Below are 18,585 nucleotides of genomic sequence, written 5' to 3'. Positions count from 1 at the left end.
CATGTATTCTGTAACAGTCACGCTCATATATATTTATCATGTTTCTCTTCAGCTCTCCAGGTTCAGCCAACACCAAAACCAACACCAGGTAAAGAAAGATGAACAACAACTACACAATATACATTGTAGCCTAAAAGGCTATCAGCTCTTCTGATCAAAGTAATATGCCCTTTTATTCGTTTTTTTGGGCGGTGTAGCCGCCCCTATAAGTGGGGTTGGGACCAGGATTCCGTTAGCCGAGTTATTTACCGGCCATTGACCGGTAAAAGTTTTAATTGGCCGGTAATTATAAACACCACCGGCCACCGTGGCCGGTTGGTAAAATGGTGTTATTGGGCTATTTTATCATTTAAGCCTATTATTGATATTATTATTTGGATAAAGTAGTTGGCTACAAACAACCATTAACCATAATCCATTTAAAGTTTTTTATCATGATCTGACTGTGGTTTAATTCCGACAGCCTGCTCTGCTGCTGCTGCGCGCTGCAGTTGTAGATTCACCTATTCGTTGTACGATGATGGCATTGAAAATATCAGAGCTACAAGCTCACAGCACGTTGCAACGCGCCGCGTTTTGAGCTTGTATGTCTGCTATTTTTGATACCGCCACAAAACAGCTGATAGACGTCACACAGCTGTGTCTCCTCCTCATCAGCCAGTGTGGGTTCTCTCGCGTGTGTTGATAAACAGAACCGGGATTTTCCGAGGTGATAGAATCTGAACCAAACGGACCCAATTGTCGATAAAGGGACCCGAACACGTGTGGGTCGTGGATATTATGCAGGCACAGAGTGACTGTCCTGCAATGGATAAAGTGGTGAAAGTTGGGCGACGGTGTCGCGCATGGAAAGGGCTCTGCCGCAGCTCGCCCCAAAACACCCTCGCCCCCATTTTTCAGGCGGACCAGCGGTTCTTGTAGTCTTGTATTTGTTTTACTGAGGATAAGGGTAGAAATAGGTTTAGGGATTAGGTACAGGTTTTACTGAGGTTAAGATTAGGAATAAGGTTAGGTTTAGGCATAGTTTACTGATATGTTTAGGAATACCAGGCGAATACAGCCGGATTTTCCCCGGGGCGACTGTGTTTTTGGGGCGTGCCGGGGCGGTATTCGTTGCGCAGTAACCTCGCGTCACCAGTCTTTCTACCTCGGAGGAAAAGTTGCTCAGCAGTTCACTCAATGCCCACTTTATTCATTTCATTTTTGGCAAGCGACATCTCTGCATGATATAGTAGATCATATAATTTAGTTATCTATAAAAACAGGAACAGATTGCATCTGTGATAAAGTGGAAAGAAGCGCAGCTCTAAAGTAACAAGTGTAATGATCAGTTGGGTGCATGTATGCAGTGCAAACGCGCATGTGACGTTAATTATAATATATGGCCGGTAAATTTATTCTTTGGCCAGTAAAATATAATCCTGCCGGCCATGGTGGCCGGCCCAAAAAATGCCTAGCGGAAACCCTGGTTGGGACACCTCATTACTATTCGTTTCCTGCACTGTGATTGGCCCACTTGGCCCACTTTCCTGTACTGTGATTGGCTGACTCTATTGGCTGACTCTATATTCAGCACTGTGATTGGCTAGCGAGACACATGATGACATTAATAACCTATAAATAGGATTATGCACTTCCAAAATAAATTCTTTTGGAAGTGAGCTTCCATCACTATGATGACCACTGTGATGATCACACCGCCCACTTCACACAGGGTGTGATTTTTATTCTTCTTCTTTCTACTATTTATTCTGTTGTCTCTGCACAGATGTCATGTTGGCGGATGGAACCACTGACTGTAATGGTATACTGTACAGTAACAATAATAAGTACAAAGCGTGGTTTACAGTTGAGGGGCGTGAATTTACGATGAAGGCAGCGCATGAAGTGTGTCGACAGCTGGACTGTGGTACTGCTGCTTCAGCCAAAAGCATTCGTAGACCATGGGAGTACAACACGGAGGTGATCTGCTCAGGTAACAAACAATGACTTCAACAAATGTTTTTCTTAATCTGTATCTGTAACTACGTAAATCCTGCTGTGCTGCCTCTTGGCGACTGATTTTCTGATCTACTGTAGGGGAGGGCGGGGACGAACGACGCACCCTTTTCTATTTCCCTCCCTGCACAGAGATTAATACATTTCATGCAACCATACTTTTTTGTGAACAAGAGACACTTGTCCTCTCCCATTACCCGCAGTCCGTTTTAATTTTAGTGAAACGAGTCGAACGCAATCGGTAAGTAAAGTGACGTTGCGCTACTCTCCGCACACGGCCACCAGTCGGGACGAACGGTGCATACATTGGGGGGGGGGGGGCGGATGGCGCGGTCGGATGTAATGTCCTATAACAAGCACATAAGTTACATTTCTGGCATCTAACTCTCATTGATGCTTCAGTAGAATCCTACGAGCAAATGACCATGCTGATAGTCAAATAAATGTATCATGTTAATGTCGCCTCTGTCTGTTTCCTCAACTTTGTGTTACACATGCACCGTTCGTCCCTCCCTGTCCGTAATGCACCGAGTGGTGTAATGCGCCGTTCGTCCCTCCCTGCCCTCCCCGGATGTTTTGCTAGCTAGCACAAAAGCTAATGAATATTTTTCAATGGAACCTTCACTGAGAGTTAGCCCACAGATTAGCCTAACAGACAAATAGCCTAACGAATTTTAAGTGTAGCATGAAAAAAGGTCCAACTTGCAACCGTCCCTCCGCGTCGTTCGTCCCAGTTTTCCCCTATCTACCGTATCCATCTTTAAATGATTTTGCAACCTCTCTCTTTCTCTCTCTCTCTCTCTCTCTCTCTTCAGAGTCTGTGAGGTTGGTGAATGGGACTGGTTCGTGTTCAGGCAGAGTGGAGGTGAAGTCTAATCAGTTGTGGGTCTCAGTGTGTGAAGGTGACTTTGACCAGCAGGATGCAGAGGTGGCCTGTAGGCAGCTTGGCTGTGGAACTCATCCAATCCTCCTGGGGGCGCTCTATGGAGAAGCCAATGTTCCAATGTGGACCAAAGAGTTCCAGTGTGAAGGCAACGAGTCTGTTCTCCTGGACTGTAGAGCCTCAAACTCAACTAGAAACACCTGCTCACCCGACAAGGCTGTTGGACTCACCTGCTCAGGTAAAATACAAACTACACTGTAGGTTTGATTTGTTATTTATATTTACAATTCAAGCATTTAGCAGATGCTCTTATCCAGAGTGACTTACAATAAGCAATGGTAATACTATTGAAATAATAATCTGTACATTGAAACTATAGGATACAAAGTAAACAATGAATCTAGCATCTGTTTAAATAACATTCTATCTAAGAATTACATTTTTAAAGCTGTATTATGAAATTGTTTGTGAACACAATCTGTCCAATCTGTATAGTACAGTTTGTTAATACAATATAACTTATATAACTGGGGTGAGAGTACTTGGTCTCCCTGCTCTTCTATTGAGACATTTAGATCTTGTGTTTAGGTTAAAAATGACCTTTAACACGATCGTATATCCGGTTTGATACAAATTTCCCCAATTCACTTTCAAACATGTTTGGGGTCATTTTAACGTCTACTCTGGCTTTTGTGAGCACCCCGGACAGTTTTTAAGTTGCCTGATTCAGTATTTAGATATTAGATTTTTTCAGACAAGCCCCCTTCCCACACAAACCCATGGTAACTTCAAACTCCATTTTAGCCATGACACATTTATCGAAAACACCCGTCCTTGGATCTGGTGACTCACACTGTCTTCCAAAGGGGCCATTTTATTAAATTTTATTGTTTTCATTTTCCAAATAAATTATAAAAAAAACTATGAAAAAAGTAATTGAAAGCCCCTCACGTATTAGGAGGGCAGTATGAGTCACCAGAACCAAGGACGGGTGTTTTTGATGAATGGTTAAAATGGAGTTTGAAGTTACAATGGGTTTGTATAGGAAGGGGGCGTGTCTCATAAAATGAATATCAATATCTAAATACTGAATCAAGCAACTTAAAAACTGTCTGTGGTGAAACACAAAAGCCTGAGTAGACGTTAAAATGAACCCAAACATGTTTGAAAGTGAATTATTACAGAAAACGAATTGACTTCACTGAGGCAAATGATGTGGAGGACTAAGAAGTCCTACAAGGGAGATGCTGCGGTAACTGGCTGTAATTAGGCTTTGAAATTAAGATTAGAGGAGAGAGGGGGGAGGGCTGTTTATTATTATTAGTATTATTGTTATTATTATTATTTTTTTTTATTATTTTAGTTTTCAACATTTAAGAATGTCATGATGTGTGCTTAAAAGTTAATTATCCCTTTAAGCAGCAAGTACAATTAGCAGTGGTAAACATGTCAGTCCTTGGGCAGGAGACCCGGGTTCAAATCCAGGTTATAATAAGACAGTTACATAGTGCAGCTTTAATATTGTGATCAAGAAAACAAAGTAACAAAAATATGAGAACAAGTGACCAGGATACCAATATATGTCTGCATGGCAGCCATACAGTACCTTAGTCAATCACTAAGACAACCAATCCCATTCATATTTGCTTAACCCTGTCTTCTACCCCGAGCCATCCCAGACTTGCAAAGTGTGTTGGAATTAGGTGGGTCAAGGGCTTTAGGACGAGTAGTAGTCGTATCAGTTTGTTTTGGGAGGTCTGAAGCTTAGTTTCTAGTGGCATTGAGGTGTTTGGAGAACCAAGAGGTGCAAAAGAGCTAACAGCTAAAAGCTTTTCCTCTAATCAAAGTAGTATTTTTTCTATTCTGTTGTCTCTGTATAGGGGTCAGGTTGGTGGGAGGAACCAGTAAATGTATTGGTACACTAGAGGAGAAACCCGATGGAGAGTGGACAAGAGTGAATCCGAAAGATGATATATGGAAGCTGATGGCAACACATCAAGTGTGTAGACAGCTGGATTGTGGCTTTACTACTTCAACAGGAACGAGTGATTTCTTTGGGTTCTGGTGGAATGATTATTTTCATGAACAAGGCCACGTGGAGGTGATCTGTGCAGGTAACAAACAATAACAAAAACATAAAGAGTGTCTAATCACCAAACTGTGGTTCAAATCTTCAGAAAGGTCAGTCTCTACTCAACAAAATGTTCATGTCCATAGATGTCAGGTTGGTGGGAGGAGCCAATGACTGTACCGGTACACTGGAGAAGAAACACGATGGAGAGTGGAGCCTAGTGCATGATGATAATAATAAGTTTGAAATGAATATCATACATGAAGTGTGTCGACAGTTGGACTGCGGCACTGCTGTTTCATTAAAATACAGTTCTGTGCCCGGCAGTGTTCGCATCCAAAAAATGGAGGTGATCTGTTCAGGTAACAAACAATGACTTCAAAAATGACAGAAATCTATCTATCTATCTATTTATCTAGTAGATCTGCTAGTTTTGCTTATTATTACAACAGCAGATAGTCTCTTACTATCTCCATCTTTTAAAAGAAAATGGTTAACAGCCCCCACTTAACATTATGACAGTATGAATGACCATGACATTAAATTAATGAATTTAACCATGACCCCAACACGGTCTAAATGACAACACAACAAGGCCTAGGTTTCAAAATCATAACCATCTATTAATCAGATCACTTGAACGTGTGAATGTGGCTGTCAGCTGGGGATAGAAAGCTCTGTCTGTCTGTCTGTCTGTCTGTCTGTCTGTCTGTCTGTCTGTCTTCCCTTCTTTATCTTTTGTCTGTGTGGATTGCTATGGGGGACGGAGAGGTTGACAGGTCCCTGAACTTGAATATTGAATACTTTATGAACAGTTTTCAAAAAGTACAGAGTAAGGCTGAACGATTAATCGTTTTCAAACCGAAATCGTGATTTGAAACCACGCGATTAGCTAATCGCAAAGGCCGCGATTTTTTTATTTTTTATTTTATCATAATAAATCATTTTAATATTCATATTAATCCCAGAGCACCCGCGGGACTTGTCTCCTTCTCTCCAGAGTGGCTGCCTGCCTCTCTCAACAGGGAGCGAGAGGGCAGCGAGCCCCCCCCCCCCTCTCGCTCTGTCCCTCTCTTTAGCGTTAGGTCTCCGTCGGAACGGCCGTGTTGCGCAAATCCCTGATGCCGCGCGTAGCGGTAAAACATTATTTTCGGTGCGACACAAGTAGTGTAGTAGTAGTGTTGCTCCTATCTATGTTTGTTTCTGTAAGTGTAACTTATATTTTTCCCATCATTATTAAACTATTACTGTTGGATTCTGTGATTCAATGTAAACAATACGATAGAAAGCACTTCCTGGTCAGTGTTGCCAGGTTTTGAGAGAGAAATAAGCAAGCAACCCTGTCTATGAAAACAAGCCCAAAAGAAGCGACTATGAACTGAATCTTTGTCACTTATGTTATGTACAGTGGTGGAAAAAGTACTCAAATGTTGTACTTAAGTAAAAGTATCAATACTGCAATGTAGAAGTACTCTGTTACAAGTAAAAATTGAAAATGTACTTGAATAAAAGTACAAAAGTATTGGTATCAAAATGTACTTAAAGTACCAAAAGTAAAAGTGGTTAATGTAGGTTTTACAATATTATAATTTATATCTGAAAAGTAAATAGTCACTAAAGTTTTCAAATAATTGTAGTGGAGTAAAAGTACAATATTTGCCTCTGAGATGTAGTGGAGTAGAAGTTAAAGTATTGGAAATTAGAAATACTCAAGTAAAGTACAAATACAGTACTTAAGTAAATGTACTTAGTTACTTTCCACCACTGCGTTATGTATTCGAGTTTTTCACTTCCAAGTAGTAGTAGTAATACAATGTACAGTAGGAGAGGACTTTGCCTTGTGAGACAAAAAAGTGTTACATTTTAGTTGAATGTTAATCTACATAAGCTAAATACTGGATATCAGTAAATATGCTTCTTTAGCCATAAGTGAAATACCTACTTATTTCACTGCTGTGAATTGTTAACACAAAAAAGGTAATTATTTGTTTAATTTTATTTGTATTTATTGAACTTCATTTCAGAAAAAGCTTCTCTTCTTGAGCCATAAGTTAATAACTTAACAAGTTCAATGTTGGGTTATTTACAAAAATAAGCTATTTCTATTCCAGCTAAATGTTTAAATATATACATGGGAAATAAAGTACTTGGAAGATACATGTTGGAAGCAATGAAGCAATTCATATCTTTTACTTCTCATCCTTATTTATTAGGATCTAGAACAGTAAATAAATGGTATGCCATTTGGTAATGTTCCATTACTTCCAATTACTTTTTAAACGTACACAGTGAATACTAAACTGAAGCTTGACTTAAAAAAATGTTAAAGATTTTTTTTTTTTTTAAGAAAATTTTAAAAATCGCAATCAAATCGCAATCGCAATATCAGTCAGAAAAATCGCAATTAGATTTTTTCCCAAAATCGTTCAGCCCTAGTACAGAGGTACAGTTATACAATAATGCTAAAAGGGTAACACAATAAGGAATAGACTCAAGTTCAATACATAGTAATTTGTTTCAGTATATATTGCTGACCAGTGCAAACAGTTCAAATTAAGAAAAAAAAACATGCAGTCCTCATTTAGACCAAAAATACCTTTTTAGGATTTTAATAATGCATCAATTCATAGTTTAGTTCAAAACGAAAAAAATCCACAGTTAAAGGGCAAGACCACTTTGGTAGAGGTTTGGTTTGTGTAGTTACCTTGCCATGATGTAACTCCAAAGGTGGACAAGAAATGAAAAATAATTGCTCCATTAATTAGAAATCGATAATTCAAAATATGCTCCCCTTTGACTTACATTGTACACTGAAACAGCTCTCAAAGTCACTCTTTTAGCCCATAAACAAACACAAACTAAGCTGATTCAGACAATATAGAACATCACCAAACCCAGTACTGTTTATTTTTGTAATAGAAATGTCAACTTCCTGATGATTTTACTATTTGAAGTTCCGGATCCGGATCCGCTGATCCAGTCCAGGTTTTCTTTTTAATAAAAATAGCTAAATCAACAGTAAGTTAACATTTTTATAATAAAAAAAACAGTACTGGGTTTGGTGATGTTCTACTGTATATTGTCTGAATCGACTTTGTTTACATTCGTTTACATGCTAAAAGAGCGACTTTGAGAGCTGTTTTACTGTACAATGTAAGTCAATGGGGAGCATATTTTGAATTATCAATTTCTAATCATTGCAGTAATTATTTTTTATTTCTTGACCACCTTTGGAGTTACATCATGGCGAAGTAACTACACAACCCAAACCTCTACCAAAGTGGTCTTGCCCTTTAAATAGCTCGTTACTCAAAGGAAATCCCAAAATAAATCCTGTTTAGAAAACAGATCAAATCACAAAATAAAAAAATAAACCCACTCCAAAACCACTCCAACGCTGACTTGTACACGCGGGGCTGGCACGGACGCTAGATCCACTATATAAATATACATAAACAAAGACAGACGGACGCATCCTCTTCTGTCGTGAGACGCTGGCTAAAAAAACAACAGTGACAAGAACAGCGGGGTGATTTCCGGGAGTGAACTTCAAAGGGAGCGGGGTGGATAACGTGCAGAGACTGAAGGAATGTGATTGGCTGACAGGATTTGTGAATGGGGTGTGAAAATGGTGAATGAAGTGACGTGAAAATAAAATCAGGGGGCGGACCGCCACAATAACAATACTATACAAGTAATAATCAATATTAGGAGGAGCAGTAAAAGTACATTTACAGAAAAAATCACACCCAGTGTGAAGTGGGCGGTGTGGTCACAGTGGTCATCACAGTGATGGAAGAAGTGATGGAAGAAGTGATGGAAGAAACCATAACTTAAAAAAAACACATTTGTGTTTTTCTTTTAAATGGTCCTATTTATAGGGCTATGCACATGTGTCATGTTTCCCTAGCCAATCACACTCCTGAATAGACTGTGATTGGCCAATCACGGTGCAGGGTTAGGGGGGTACATTTGTAGCCAATCACAGCGCAGGATTTGGTGTGCAAATATCCAAACCTCACATATAGGGGCGGTTTCACCGCCCAAAAACTGTGGACGGTCATTTCTTTTGGCAAGCTAGAAGACTTGTCTAGGGCAACTGGGCAACTAGTTGCTCGGCACACACAATCTGCACCCGAGGGTTGACCGTAGCATCATTGTATTGAAAATGTACATACAAATGATTTTGAAATCTCACTCTCTCTCTCTCACTCTCTCGCTCTCTCTCTCTCTCTCTCTCTCTCTCTCTCTCTCTCTCTCTCTCTCTCTCTCTCTCTCTCTCTTTCTCTCTTCAGAGTCTGTGAGGCTGATGAGTGGGTCTAATGAGTGTTCAGGCAGAGTGGAGGTGAAGTCTAATCAGTCGTGGGTCTCAGTGTGTGAAGGTGACTTTGACCAGCAGGTTGCAGAGGTGGTCTGTAGGCAGCTTGGCTGCGGAACTAGCTCTCCAGTCCTCCAGGGGGCGCTCTATGGAGAAGTGAATGTTCCAATGTGGACCAAAGAGTTCCAGTGTGAAGGCAACGAGTCTGTTCTCCTGGACTGTAGAGCCTCAAACTCGACTAGAAACACCTGCTCACCTGACAAGGCTGTTGAACTCACCTGCTCAGGTAAAATATCAACCACACTTTAGGGAGCCGTGTACGAGTATGTGCATTGACAAATATCACCCTCCCTGCCTGGATTCCCTCCCCTGAAAACGGGCCAATTGTGTTCGTTTAGACGCTCGACAAACGCTCGACTGGATGCACTGCTGTGGATTCGAACCCCCAGACTCTGCGGTGGTGGGTTACCACTGTGCTACCTGAGCGCCATTAATATATATTAAAGGGATACTCCACTTTCAAATAAAATAAACATTTAAAAAATATATTAAAAATAAATGAAAAAAGTAATGGAAAAATCACGGCCCCCTCACGCATTAGAGTGTCCTACTAATGTGTGAGGGGGCCGTGATTTTGCCATAACTTCTTTCATTTGTTTTAAAAAAAAAAATTTAATGTTTATTTTATTTGAAAGTGAAATATCCCTTTAACTTTATATTTATATTTTTTACATTTTATTTTGTATTTTCTGTTCAGATTTCAGGATGTTGGAAGGAGACGGTAAATGTGTTGGTATGCTGCATGAGAGACGCAATGGAGGGTGGAGAAGTGTGTATCGCGATGATCACAGATGGAATGTGATGAAGGAAAACAATCTGTGTAGACAGCTGGGCTGTGGTTCTGCTGCCTCTGGGATATGGTTCAAGAGAGAAGGTCCGGGTATACAGTTGATCTGTTCAGGTAAAAAACAATGAAGTGTCTTATCACCAAAGTGTGGTTTAAATCTGCAGAAAAGTCAATCTCTACTCAACAAAATGCTCATGTCTATACTACAGATATCAGGTTGGTGGGAGGAGCCAGTCACTGTAGTGGTACACTGGAGAAGGAAGACGACGGAGAGTGGGTTACAGTACGGGATAAGGGCCGTTACTTTAAGCTGAGGACAGCACATGAAGTGTGTCGACGGCTGGACTGTGGCACTGCTGTTTCAACACAAACCATTGTTGTTCGTGGGAGATGGACACATGACGTGGACACATTTGTGGAGGTGATCTGTTCAGGTAACTTGATAACTTCAACAATGACAGGAATCTATACAGTCTCTTATTGCATCTATCTATCCATCCATCCATCCCTCCCTCCCTCCCTCCCTCCCTCTATCTATCTATCTATCTATCTATCTATCTATCTATCTGTAGACAGACAGACAGACAGACAGACAGACAGACAGACAGACAGACAGACAGACAGACAGACAGACAGTTTCTCCTTAAGCAGTTTTGGCTGGATGGTGTTAAAGGCATTAGAGAAGACAAAAACAAACATAATTCTCACAGTGTTGCCCTGGGTGTCAAGGTGTGTGAAGGCCCTGTTTAGCATGTAGATCATGCCATCCTCAACCCCAATGTCCGCCTCTTACGTGAACTGAAGTGGGTCGAGGTGGTCACTCATCAGCGGTCTCAGATGACACAATACCAGCCGCTCAAAGGTCTTCATGACCTGTAATGTCAGAGCAACTGTCCTGGAGTCGTTGGGGACTGAGGGGAGGTTTTATTTGGCCACCAGAACCAAGCAGGAAGACTTCCACAGTTGGGCCTCAGTCTCCCTCCGTCTTCAGGGAGAGGTTGTTCTTTGTTTTGTTTTTTATTGATTGAATACTTTATTAGTCAGAAATGTAAACGGCACGTGGTACAGTAAGACATTAAAGCTAAAATTATAACACAAAACAGTCCTGGGGACTTGTTTCCATTGTGGTCCTATGTATTCAATTCATCAACATGGCATACGAAAATTAACACAATAATACGTCATCTACAAATACAAACACTAAATGTACAAAAGAGATGGAAGATTACATCCTGATAGATGTTTTTTTCGGGCCAATCTTGAAAGAGACCAGTGTTTACATCCTTTAATGGATGGTGTCAGGGCATTCCACATTGTGGTGGCAGAGCAGTAGAATGAGAACTTTCCCATGTTTGTCCTAAATGTGGGTTTTACCAGATCATGGTCGCTCCCTCTGGTGTTGTGGCTGTGGGTGTCACTCACTTTGGAGAAATTGTTAATCAGGTACGAGGGTATTGATGGCACTGTCTCTTTGACTATCTGGAATACAAATCACAGTCATATTTTCTTATCCCTGACTTCTACCCTGAGCCATTCCAAACTAGCAAAGTGTGTTGGAATGAGGTGGGTCATGGGCTTAAGGCAGAGAAGTTGTCGTATCAGTTATCAGTTGGTTTTGGTAGGTCTGAAGCTTAGTTTTTAGCTGCTCAGCAAACATCCTCTACAACCGGGAGTTGATGTTGTCCGGTCCCGCAACAGTGGAAGGAAGTGGATGTTGAGTGGATGAGTGTGTGGATGGTGTAAATGTGACCACATTTATGAACTAAAGTGAGGTACATTGATGTGCACATTTTCATGTTCATTTAATCACTTCATTTAATAAATGTTTTACTTACATTTTTTTAAAGGCTACTGTAGGTTGAAAAATATACCATCATTGTATAGAAAAGAAAACTCTCTCTCTCTCTCTCTCTCTCTCTCTCTCTCTCTCTCGCTCTCTTTTCAGGGTCTGTGAGGTTGGTGAATGGGCCTTGTTCGTGTTCAGGCAGAGTGGAGGTGAAGTCTAATCAGTCGTGGGTCTCAGTGTGTGAAGGTGACTTTGACAAGCAGGATGCTGAGGTGGTCTGCAGGCAGCTTGGCTGTGGAAGTCATGCAATCCCCCTGGAGGGGCTCCATGGAGAAGTGAATGTTCCAATGTGGACCAAAGAGTTCCAGTGTGAAGGCAACGAGTCTGTTCTCCTGGACTGTAGAACCTCAAACTCGACTAGAAACCTCTGCTCACATGACAAGGCTGTTGGACTCACCTGCTCAGGTAAAATATCAGCTACACTTTAGATTTGTATGGATTAGTATGGTGTGTGTGTGCGTGCGTGCGTGCGTGTGTGTGTGTGTGTGTGACACATTGTAATCCATATAAACTAACGTGTTGCACTGCTAGAGATGATCCATGTGCTCTGTTCACTGTACACTCAAACTAATGTTTTTTTATATAGATATTTTAAAAAATTAATATTTATGTAACATAAATATATATATATATTTTTTAAAATATAATACAACTCTCCAGGTTCAACCAACACACCACACAGCATATAAACATATTTGAACCAACAACTGAACATCATTGATTGTAGCCTAAAAAGTTTTCTTCTAATCAAAGTGATATTACTTATTCTTCTTTTTTCTTTACTGTTTATTCTGTTGTCTCTGTATAGAGCTCAGGTTGGTGGGGGGAACCAGTAACTGTGCTGGTGTACTGGAGATGGAACTGTGGAGAGAGTGGAAACCAACGTTTGATCAGTATAGAGACTGGGACATGAAGGCTTCACATGTAGCGTGTAGACAGCTGGGCTGTGGCCACGCTCTTTCCACAAACCGGAGACATGGTTCTAAACGCCATGCTGTATGGCACACCATATCTACCTGTAAAGGAGATGAGTCTTCAGCGAAGGCCTGTATTCGAGTGTTTAAGGACCCATATCAGTCTGGTCAAGCAAACGACTTACGGGAGATAACATGTTCAGGTAACAAACAATGACAGTAATACAGTCTCTTATTTTATCTATCTATCTATGTATCTCTCTATCTCAGCTATTTAAAATTTAGAAAACAATGCACAATGAGTACTTTTAACACATTCACTGCCATTGACGTAGATCTACGTAATTTCAAAACTAGATCTACATCTAGTTAAACAAATTTAAATAGTCAATTAGTAAACATTTGTAATTAGACATTACGCTAGAGGGCGTTCTTCCGCAACCTATGAATGATCCCTTGACTGACTAGAGCAGGAATGGAAGGATGTGACGTCATCCCAAAATGATTCACTTCCGTCCACTCCTATGTTATGAAATGTAGAAAAACATATACTTATTTTTTGGGAGAAAACAAGCCATATTCAACGGCCATACAACAGAATGGACGATCGCCGTTAAAAAAAAAAAAAAAACGGTGGATAGACGAGACCCCCCCCCAAATGTTCCGGTGGATAGACGAGACCCCCCCCCCCCCCCCCCCAAGACAGCTTTTGTTTACATCCGTGTCCACAACGTGGCTTCCGTGGTGCTCTGTGGATCGTGAAAATAAGGTAAAAACACTGGCAGTTTTGGATTAATTAATTAATTAATACCTGGCAGTGATTGTGTTTATGTTGGTACTTTAAGTCATTGCCAAATATTTGTACAAAATAAAAAAAAATCTGTAGTTTAATTTAACTCTCAGAGTTACAGACCAGTAAGGGTCCATTTGGCCCCTCGGTGGACCCAATGTTGAGAACCAGTGTCCTAAATGGTGTTGAAGGTCAACGTGTGACCAAATCACTATGACAACCAACCTGTTTGTTTACAACAAACCATTGGTTGTCATCTTTTTACCCCCTTTTCACCCCAACTTAGGGTGCGTTCGAAAATACAGCACTGAGTGCCCTGGCCAATACAAACTAATAGGCGAGTGTGCTCCGGTGCGTCATTTTTGAACGCACCCATAGTTGTTATGCCAATTAATACCTCCCCACACACATTTGCGTGTTGTCATTGCCATTGAGGAGCCCCCAACGGGAGGACGTAGAGCCTTGTTCCTACTCCTCCCGCCCCAACACTCCCTGCTGACCGTTTCCGCCCCCAAACCCATAGAAGTATGTGTTGTGACAATTATCACCCTCCCCGCCCGGCTTCCCTCCCTCCAACACGAGCCAATTGTGTTTGTACAAACCATTGACAAGGCTGCATGCACTGTGAAACACTGTGGTCACCACTGTGCCACCTGTCTTACATGCACTGTGAAACACTGTGGTCACCACTGTGCCACCTGTCTTACATGCACTGTGAAACACTGTGGTCACCACTGTGCCACCTGTCTTACATGTGAAACACTGTGGTCACCACTGTGCCACCTGTCTTACATGCTGCATGCACTGTGAAACACTGTGGTCACCACTGTGCCACCTGTCTTACATGCACTGTGAAACACTGTGGTCACCACTGTGCCACCTGTCTTACATGCATGCATTCTGCAAACCTTTTTGGGCGGTGAAACCGCCCCTATAAGTGAGGTTTGTATATTTGTACAATTTGGTACAATTTTTATTTGTACAATTTGTACAATGCACCGTGATTGGCCAATCACAGTCTATTCAGGACTGTGATTGGCCAGTGTCACATGACACATGTGCACAGCCCTATATAAGAAACCATAACTTGAAAAAAAAACATGAATTTGTTTTTTTCAAGTTATGGTTTCGTCCATCATAAAGAGTGTTTCAATAAATGTATTTATTTTTTGTACATGATTGGTTGACTCCATTCAGTATTGTGATTAGCTAGCAAGACACCGCCCACTTCACACAGGGTGTGATTTTTATTAGTATATGTGTTCTGATAAAATCATACAGGTGCTCATCCCCACCCTGTGAACGTCAAATAAACAGCAGCAAACAGGAGAATCACAGGACATCGACTCCTGTATGTCAACAGATAAACCAACCGGTTGCACTGCTAGAGAGGATCCATGCACTCTGTAACAACACTCAAACTCATTTATTTTATCATCTGTCTCTCCAGGTCCCCCGGTTCAACCAACACCAAACACCAGGTAAACAAAGATGAACCAGCAACTAAAAATGATAGATTTGAGCCTAAAAGGTTGTCTTCTAATCAAAGTAATGTTAATTTGTTTTTCTTTACTGTTTATTCTGTGGAGGAACCAGTAACTGCACTGGTATACTGGAGATTAAGCACAATTAACAAACTAGACTGGGAACAAGTTGGAAATGCATGCCCCACCTTTATGCAATAGCCGTTGCACTCGTTGTCGCTGAGTATATCCATTGTACCTGTCTGTCTGTGACCCTTTTATGCCCATACATGGACATATCTGTATCTGTCCGTCTGGAGACATTTGATCATTTAACATTAAAAACACACAATGTCTTCAAAGCGTTTGATCAAGTCTCATTATATTTGATGTTTTTTCACACTGACTCCTGTATCTCCTTCATAACTAGAGCTTTAAACTTTAAATGTGATCATAGCGGAGGCATATTGGTGGTGGGCGTGGCCAGACAGTGACATCATGAGGTTCACTGTCAGTTTTGGTGTAACTCCAAAGAAGAGTAACCAAAATGTAACCAAATGGACTCCTCTGAATTTAATTAACTAACTATAAGCAGGGCTGCCAACACTCCTGGATCCCGCATGAGTCTCCTGGTTTTTGACCACGTCTCCTGACACTCTTCTGGATCGTCATTCTTCTGGTTTTCTTCTGGATTTGGTATCAAACTCCCAAAATTCACCAGAACACAGGATAACAACACAAATGTTGTTCATTTTTACACTGACGAAAACTAAATAAAAACTACATAAAAACTACATAAAAACTATGCTATGATGACTAAAACTAAGACTAAATATATTGACAATTTAGTCAACAAAAGAAAACTAGACTAAAATATTAGGGAGGGATCTAGTGGAGAAGAGATCCAGTAGAACTAAAAGACAAGTCATTTTATGTTTGGTTGCGCTCGGGTGTTGCCCTCTGAAAATAGCCGATCTACAAGCTCACAACGACGCGTTGTGAGCTTGTAGATCTGCTATTTTCAGCATGCAACCTAGTGTAAAATCAGCCATTAAGACGCCATCAAGGCACCGCCAAAATACATTTTAGTCGATAAAATCAACTGTAGATTTAGTCGACTATAATCTTATGATATTTAGTCGACTAAAACTAAACTAAAACTAAAACATTTCAGAGACTAAAATATGACTAAAGCTAAATGGAATTTTATTCAAAAGACTAAATGACTAAAACTAAATCAACATTTCCTGTCAAAATCAACACTTCATTCCAGCTCAAACATTCACTATATCGTCTGCATATAGTTATCAGTGATTGACCTCTCTCTAGTGGGTTATTGGTATCGCTCACACAAATCCATATCGGTCGGTCTCTAAAAGAAATGATATTCTCACCTGAGTGGAGTCTTCTCCCAGGAGGTTGTGAGGAGGAGGAGGAGGAGGAGGAGGAGGAGGAGGAGTAGTACAGGGAAGGAGCAGAGGGTCTCCTTCTCTGGCCAGAACCCAGGAGGAGGAGAGGAGGAGCTGCAGGAGCCTGGAGAAACGCTCGCTGGTCGCCCAGCGCAGAGTGTGTCTGCTGCCTGCTCCTAAGACCACCTTATGGAGAGAGACCACTGGAGAGACAGACAGACAGACAGACAGGCAGACAGACATGTGTGTGAGTGGTTCTGATGCAATCTCGCAGTTATGGCAGAATCACTATTTTGAGCTGTTTAACTGTGTGAAAAGTAACCTGTTTGTAGTGAATCATTTGGATTTCAATGATGTGATTTGTCACTCCTGGTGAGATCCATGAAGCTATTCTGAAGCTTGGTGATAATAAGGCCTGTGGTCTGGACAATATAACAGCTGAACATCTTAAATTTGCCAGTAAGAAACTGTGTCAAGCTGTACAAGTTTCTTTGTTCAAGGGTTTTTACCTGATTCTATGCTCTCTGTTGTGTTAGTGCCGGTCATTAAAGACAAAGTGGGTAAGATAAACAGCTCCTTAGCCTTAGACAGCGTTTTGTCCAAAGTTATGGAGACAATTATACTGAGTAGACTTGAGAAGTACATCCTGTCTATCAATAACCAGTTTGACTTCAAACATAAGCATGGCACTGATATGTGTACTTATGGAATCACTGGAAAGGGCAGATATAGACAGATATAGTTTAAACTCTGGCAGTCAATGAGTTAATAAGGTTAGGTTTAGACATAGTTTTACTGAGGTTACGTTTAGGAATAAGGTTAGGTTTAGACGTAGTTTTACTGAGGTTAAGGTTAGGAATAAGGTTAGGTTTAGACATAGTTTTACTGAGGTTAAGGTTAGGAATAAGGTTAGGTTTAGACGTAGTTTTACTGAGGTTAAGGTTAGGAATAAGGTTAGGTTTAGACATTGTTTACTAAGGTTAAGTTTAGGAATAAGGTTAGGTTTAGACATAGTTTTACTGAGGTTACGTTTAGGAATAAGGTTAGGTTTAGACATAGTTTGACCGAGGTTAAGGTTAGGAATAAGGTTAGGTTTAGACATAGTTTTACTGAGGTTAAGGTTAGGAATAAGGTTAGGTTTAGACATTGTTTACTAAGGTTAAGTTTAGGAATAAGGTTAGGTTTAGACATAGTTTTACTGAGGTTACGTTTAGGAATAAGGTTAGGTTTAGACATAGTTTTACTGAGGTTAAGTATAAGGTTAGGTTTAGACATAGTTTTACTGAGGTTACATTTAGGAATAAGATTAGGTTTAGAGTTAGACATCGTTTTACTGAGGTTACATTTAGGAATAAGATTGGGTTTAGACATATTTTTACTGAGGTTAAGGTTAGGAATAAGGTTAGGTTTAGACATAGTTTTACTCAGGTCACGTTTAGGAATAAGGTTAGGTTTAGACATAGTTTTACTGAGGTTAAGGTTAGGAATAAGGTTAGGTTTAGACATAGTTTTACTGAGGTTACGTTTAGGAATAACGTTAGGTTTAGACGTTTTACTTGAGATGCGACGCAATGTCAGCTTGTAGATCTATTTTCAAATAACCTAGGTACAGTATAAAATAGGGCTGAAGTAGTTAATGCATGTTTTATAATATAATAATGTATTTCTGCAAAGTAAATAGTAACTAAAGTTTTCAAATACGTTTAGAAATACTTGGTGGTGACCGTTCTGAGGTCACTGGATTTGACCCGGGGGCGAGCGTGTTTTGGGAGCGAGCGTTCTTGTATTCGTCCTAAAAACATCAACAACAACAATAACAACAACAATATAATAACAATAACACACTGTACCTCCAGACATCTCCAGAGATGAAGGTGAAGGTAAGGGCGTGGCCACCAGGTGGGCGGTGCCACGGCTCCGGTTGGAGATCCGTTGATGTCTGAGGAACAACCCACTGGAGTGGAGTCTGAGCGCCCCTTCATCATCCTCATCATCATCCTCCTCCTCCTCAGAGCTCCTCAGATGCACACAGATGAAGATGCTTCT

At 40.7% G+C, this 18,585-nt stretch overlaps 2 protein-coding genes across 2 annotated transcripts in view; one reads left to right on the top strand and one right to left on the bottom strand.

Moving 5' to 3' along the window:
• LOC308089538 (uncharacterized protein) overlaps positions 1 to 18,585 on the bottom strand; it is a 126,361-nt gene that overhangs the window by 33,470 nt on the left and 74,306 nt on the right. The window contains exon 3 of the mRNA XM_080434328.1: positions 16,525 to 16,742. Within this exon, the coding sequence (XP_080290454.1) occupies positions 16,525 to 16,742 (218 nt within the window). The remainder of the gene's footprint in view (positions 1 to 16,524; positions 16,743 to 18,585) is intronic.
• Positions 1 to 18,585, top strand: part of LOC308089521 (H-2 class II histocompatibility antigen, E-S beta chain-like) — a 62,787-nt gene that overhangs the window by 19,088 nt on the left and 25,114 nt on the right. The gene's annotated exons all lie outside the window — the stretch shown is intronic.

This window comes from Gymnoscopelus braueri, assembly GCF_963280865.1.
Source record: "Gymnoscopelus braueri genome assembly, chromosome: 7".
Taxonomy (NCBI): Eukaryota; Metazoa; Chordata; class Actinopteri; order Myctophiformes; family Myctophidae; genus Gymnoscopelus; species Gymnoscopelus braueri.
The sequence above is the reverse complement of the archived record's forward strand: the minus strand, read 5'-3'. Positions and strand labels throughout refer to the sequence as shown.